The sequence below is a fragment of the Acartia tonsa genome, chromosome 12 (genome assembly GCF_053477335.1).
Source record: "Acartia tonsa isolate MP-2025a chromosome 12, ASM5347733v1, whole genome shotgun sequence".
Taxonomy (NCBI): Eukaryota; Metazoa; Arthropoda; class Copepoda; order Calanoida; family Acartiidae; genus Acartia; species Acartia tonsa.
In genome coordinates, this window is record NC_137271.1 from 39,724,341 (window position 1) to 39,730,338 (window position 5,998).

The 5,998-nt window shown below is 38.4% G+C and overlaps 1 protein-coding gene across 1 annotated transcript; it reads right to left on the bottom strand.

Moving 5' to 3' along the window:
* Positions 1-1,307: 1,307 nt before the first annotated feature.
* Positions 1,308-4,028, bottom strand: LOC145334024 (uncharacterized). Its single transcript, XM_080179301.1, has 4 exons — positions 3,913-4,028; positions 2,547-3,124; positions 2,251-2,307; positions 1,308-1,814 (listed from the first exon to the last, which is right to left on the bottom strand). Exons 2-4 carry the CDS (start codon positions 2,734-2,736, stop codon positions 1,753-1,755), a joined length of 309 nt encoding a protein of 102 aa, XP_080035427.1. The 5' UTR covers positions 2,737-3,124; positions 3,913-4,028; the 3' UTR covers positions 1,308-1,752.
* Between the last annotated feature and the right edge of the window lie 1,970 nt (positions 4,029-5,998).

Sequence of the window (5,998 nt, forward strand, 5' to 3'; positions counted from 1 at the left end):
CAAGGACATCCTGTACAATAGGATTTTTGAGTGCAAAGGGAAGAAGATGGGGAGGTTGATTACGCCGGAGGCTAATGCTTCCTTAAGTGCTTTAGGTTATTACCTGTTGATAAGAAGGTTGGTGATACCCTTTGCTGATACAGAGTCGGCTACCGAATTCTTTTACGCCCTGAAACAAAAGAGTGGTCAGAATGTGGATGTGTTTTTCAATGCTAAATTGCGTCTGTTTAGGCTTATGCATCCTGGTCAAATTTCTAGACAATCTTGGCGTGATTTCTATAATAATGTGGCTAAGAATTTGCTGTTTTCTGATTTAGCTAGAGATATGGCTAATTTCATTGAATCTATGCATTACCTGGAAGATTACAGTGCTTTCTTGACTTATTTGATTCGCAGAGGTCAGCATTATGTAAGCTGGGCTCGTTCTGGACACGTATCACCTGAAAATGTAACGTCCTGTTATTCTCAGGCTATGGAAGGGTTGAGGCTAGAGGATTCTAGGGAGGTGAAAGCTAGGCCTGTAATCAGTGAAGTGCATGTATCTGATATGGAGGGCAGGACTGAGATTGGCGATAATAATGCGTGGATTGAAGGGGATGATGATATTCCTTGGGATCAGGTTGAGAACGTGATTGGGGCTCTGAATTCGAAGGCTAAAACTATGATTTGTTGGTATTGTGGGAAAAAAGGTCATGTAGTGGCTAGTTGCTGGCAGAAGAGAGATGGCAAGCCGCCAGCTCCTGATTCTCGCATAGGAAAGACCAAAGCTAAGTTTTTCTCAGCCGGTAGCGAAAAGAAAGAGGGTCCTGGAGTGCCTAATAATAGGGTAATACCTGAGCAGTTTCTGAAGAAGACAGTCAATCAGGTGGGGCCTGTTGTGGATAGGTGGGGCAATCAGGTGGGGCCTGTTGTGGATTCTGAAAAGAGCAGAGATGAGAAACAGTATGAGGCTATGATTGCTGACATAGCCAGAAACAATTTCCAGCAATATCCTATGTAATGGATATGATTGATTTGATGTATAAATCTCATTCTAGGATGAAATTTATAGATCGTTTTTTTTATTCATATTCATTATATAGGCTATAGTACTGTAAATAGTTAATTTTGCTGTCTTGTATTTACATTATTGCTTTCAACTTTATAAAGCATTACTGTCTTGTTTATTCGTCAGTCAAGGTGTGATCGTGTTAATGAAAACATTATATATATATATTTATATATATATATATATATCTACTATATATTATTTTTTGATAAGTACCTATGCAAGGTTGAATACTTCGAGAGGTACTTACCTGTATAAAAAAAAAAAAACTTGGAGTGTAGCTGTGTGATGCTGGTAGTTTGGGAGATGTACAGGATTTCATAAATTGAACAGTATGTTGGCGGCTGGTGACAGATGAGGGGCTGACTGCTGTGTAGTGGAATGATGTATATCTAAAATATATGGATATATTAATTATAATGACTAGTGTTTTCAAGAGATTGTGAAGTTTTTGAAGATAACGAAAATGCCTATTTGTGCGGATTTAGAATTTCTTGTGCCTGGGGCTGATATTCCGGTGAAGGAGTTAGGAATTATTGATACAGGAAATAATTTTAATTCTTTGATATCTAGAGAAATTCTTGATAAACATGGAGTTGAGTTTTGTCCTGCTAAATTATCAGCATATTCAGTAGATTTAAAGAAAGTTAATATTATTGGATATGTTGAGTTGAAATTTAGATTTGCTGGAACTCAAGCTGTGTTTACGGAGATATTTTATGTACCTGAGGTGACGAGTAGGTTGGTAAATCTTGGATCTGATTTCCTGAAAAAGAATAAAATTAATATTTGTTTGGATGAAGATAAGTTTGAATTTTGTGGGGAATCTGTTCCTATTAATTCCTGTTTACAGAAACAGGTGGTGGCAGAGATACAGAAAATTCCTATTTTGTCCGGACGAATGAATTCTGAAATTCCATCTAAACCTACCTTGCCAGGGATAAAGGAGGGGGGTGGGTTTGGAGAGTTATATTCAACGAAGTATAATGTGAAGTTGCTGGATAAAACTATTTTTATCCTGGAGGATCTACCGCTGTGGTGCATGTGACTGGATTAAAGAATGATGGGCTTTGGTACGTGTCCCCTAATTCTTCTAAGATGACAAGTGGCAATGGGATTATGATTATTGAGGGGGTGTATCAGCCACGGAAAGATGGGTCCTGTGTGGTTAATGTGGTTAATGCGTCAATAAAACCTATTACCTTGCTGAGAAATGTGAAGATGGGGCATTGTTTCATCATGGATAATCAAGATGTTACCTGTAATAAAACAATTAATGAATTGGATAAGCCAGAAAAGTTGTCGGGGCAAAAAATGCATGAACGGGTACAGTTTATTATTCAAAAATTGAAGTTAGATGAAAACCAGATGATTAAGGAAAATCCAGAATTGAAACCCAGGATTATTAAAATTTGTTTGGAAAATTTTGATATCTTTTCAATGAATGATTCAGATATTGGAGATTGTAGATTAATGACATATAATATAGAATTGTTACCTGGAGCTAAACCTGTGAAGGCCAGAAATATTCCTTTGAATCCAGAGTACGATGCTAAATTGAAGGAACAGTTGACCAAATGGCTGGATGCTGGCATTATTGAGGAGGGTTTCTCGGATTGGTCCAGTCCTATCTTTGCTGTGAAAAAGAAGGCTGCACCTGGAGCAGAGGCTAAGTTGAGGTTTGTCATCGATTTCCGCAACCTCAACAACGTGACTAAGCGGGTGGCGTGGCCGCTGCCACTGATCTCGGATAATTTGACGAAGCTGGGTTCTGGCAAGGTGTTCAGTACTCTTGATTTGACAGCTGCCTACCATTCGATGACTATGGATGAAGACTCTAAACCGTTAACAGCTTTTAGTGCAGCAAACAGGATGTATTTGTTTAACAGGTTGCCATTTGGGTTGTGTAATGCACCCAGCCTGTTCTGTGCTCTGATGGATAAGGTGCTGTCTATCTTGCCAGGTATGTATGGATTCTGTATCAGCTACTTGGACGATCTGATCGTGTTTTCATCAAGTCCAGAGGAACATGTAGAGCATCTGCAGGCACTGTTTCAAGTTCTTCGGCAGGTCAACCTGAAATTAAATTTAGATAAGTGTGATTTATTGACTAGAGAATGCCATTATTTGGGACATATTATTAGTGCCGATGGATTGAAAATGAATCCTGCATATCTGGAACGGATTAAGGATTGGGGCAAGCCTAGAACAGGGAAGGAGTTGCAGAAATTTTTGGGATTTACTAATTATTACAGAGGATATTTTGCTGATTATGCCAAGAGGTCGTGCATGTTGGATAGTCACAGGAATGACACTATAATAAAGTGGACAGAAGAGTTGAACAGAGTATGGACTGAATTTATGGAAATGTTCAAGACTGAAATGTGTAAAGGCTATCCTCAATGGGATAATCCTAATCTTTTTATTGTGGATGTAGATTATAGTTCTCAGTATTTTGCAGGGATTGTTCGCAAGAACAGGATGGTGTGGAGAGAGTGTTTGGTGTCTGTAGTAAGAAGTGTAATGCTGCAGAACAAAATTATCCTTCCTATAAAGGAGAATTAGGTGCATTAGTATATGCATTAAAGAATTTTTTACACTTTTGTAGGTTTCGTGAGTTTTTGGTTCGGACAGACAGTATTTCACTAGTGCATTATAAACGTTGGGCTAAAGGATCAATAAACGGTGTCACCTATCGATGGATAACTTTCTTGCAAAGTTTTGACTTTACAGTTATCCATCGACAGGGGACTAAGCATGTGAACGTAGATTATTTGTCGAGAACTGAGTTAGATTGTAAGAATCATCGACTGAAGGATTGTCAGGAGTGTAGAGAGACAGATAATAAAATTTTGGATCCTTACCTGGATGATTCACCATTTCTGGATCAAATCTACTCTATTATGCAGGTACATTCTGCAGAGGATGAGGCGGATGTTGAGTTTGTCTGGCAAAGTAGTCTTCAGCAGGACGAGATCCTAAATGAAATAAGGTTATGGATATTGGAAAGGAGACAGTTGTCGTCTTATGAGAGGGCGGAGTTATCGGGCAGAAAAGAACTATTGTACAATCTTATTGGCCACATGTATGTGCTAGAGGGGGTTGTAATTTTCAGACAGCCTTTGGCCGAAGGGGGTTTCGTCGAGAGGCCTGTAGTGCCTCTTTCTTTATACAATGATATATTTGATTCAGCTCATGGTGGATACGGTTCTGGACATAGAGGTGTGCAGGAGACAATACGTAAAATAAATGAGAGATTTTTTATGCCTGGCGTGAACAAGTTTGTGGAATCGAGAATACGAAGTTGTATTACATGTTTGAAAAAGGCTGGAAGTAATCCTAAACATGTTTCACCTATAACTCATTCTGTTCAAAGTAGTGAAGTTTTTGCTAATATGTCCGTAGATCTGGTTGGACCTTGGACTCCATGTTATCATCAGGGACAGACGGTTAAATTTGTCCTAATCATGGTTTGTCTATTTTCTAGATATGTTTTTACATGTCCGTTGGTTGATGCTAAAACTGAAACAACTGTAAAGGCTATATTGGAAAATTTTGTACCTACCTATGGTTTATTTAGAGCTTTGAGATCGGATAGAGGTACAAATTTTACAAGCAATGTGTTTAAAGGCGTGATGAAAGGATTGGGGGTGGATACTGTCCTAATTCCCCCCAGGAATCCAAATTCGAATCCTGTAGAGAGGCAAAATCAAAGTTTGTATGCTGCTTTGAAAGTAGATGAAAATCATGGAACAAAGGACTGGGCTAAAAAATTACCTTTGGCTACGTTGGTGATTAACTGTTCCAAGAGTACTAGAACTGGATATTCTCCATTTTTTCTGGTTTTTGGTCGGCAGCCACGTATTCCTCTCGATTTCCTATCACCAGTTCCGTCTGCTGAATCTTCATCCTCGCGGTCGTATTTGGAATTTCTGAAAAATATGGAGGATGTAATTAAGAGAATTTCTACAAAATCCAAGTTATATTTAGAGGTTCAAAATAAACACAGAGTACAGAGGGAAGCATTAAGAGTTACAGATGTTTGTTATGCTTTCTTTAATATTGTAAAAACTGACGTGTCCAAGAAATTACAGTCTTTCTATGGAGGGCCTTTTATTGTGGTTAAGAAATTTTCGGATGCATTGTATGAGTTGGCACCTTTTGGGAATAATCCCATCAAGAAAAATCAGGTTGTAGCTAGGGATAAAATTCGAAAAATTCATGCTCGAACGGAAGTTCTAGGGGAGGAGGTTAATTTTAACGTTTTTCCTTTACCTGAAATTTGTCCGTCCGATGAGATATTTTTGGAGGTTGACAATATGCCTGTAGAGAAAGAAACTGTAGAGGAGAGAGAGAGTGAAGATGTTGTGTATTTGTCATCTGAAAATGATGGTTTTGAGTTGGCAGAGGAAAGACAGAGTGACGAGATTCAGGAGAAGGAGAGTGAGGTTGAGGTTGATAATGACAGAGTTTCAGAGAATGAGAATAGAGAAATTATACCTGTAGGTGAAGGAGTAGAGGTGGGAGTGACAGATGAATCTGTGGTGCCTGCTCCTGTAGTTGAGGGTAATTTTGACGAGGTTGAGCTTCCATCGGAACAATCGTTTTTGACTACGGCGCCGCCACAATCTTCACCTGAAAAATTAGTTACAATTAAGAAAAGTGGATCACGGGTGGCGAAATATTTATGGGACACTGGGAGGAGGTTAAGATCTCAGGTAGGGGGTCCTGTGGTACATGTTCAGATAGGAACTCGAGGACGGAGAAAGTAGGGAAAGGAGAGCTGATAATAATTATTTTTGAGAAAAAAAAATATTATTAAAATACATATAAATATTTTAAAAAAATATATTATAATAAGAGTTCATGAATTGTTATTTGATTATTTTAATAACAAATATGTGCTGACAAAGCTAGTAGGTAGAAAGTTGCCCTGCAATGAAAGGCTAA

What these genes read in the sequence shown, in the direction of transcription:
- LOC145334024 (XM_080179301.1), bottom strand. Translation starts at nt 2,736, where the DNA reads ATGACAAACCTCAACTTAGCCTCTGCTCCAGGTGCAGCCTTCTTTTTC. An exon ending in CTTCACAGGTTTAGCTCCAG is followed by an intron (nt 2,308 to 2,546) that starts GTAACAATTCTA and finishes GTTTTATTACAG; the next exon opens with GTAACATCTTGATTATCCAT. An exon ending in TCTTCACATTTCTCAGCAAG is followed by an intron (nt 1,815 to 2,250) that starts GTAATAGGTTTT and finishes ATTCTTTTTCAG; the next exon opens with GAAATCAGATCCAAGATTTA.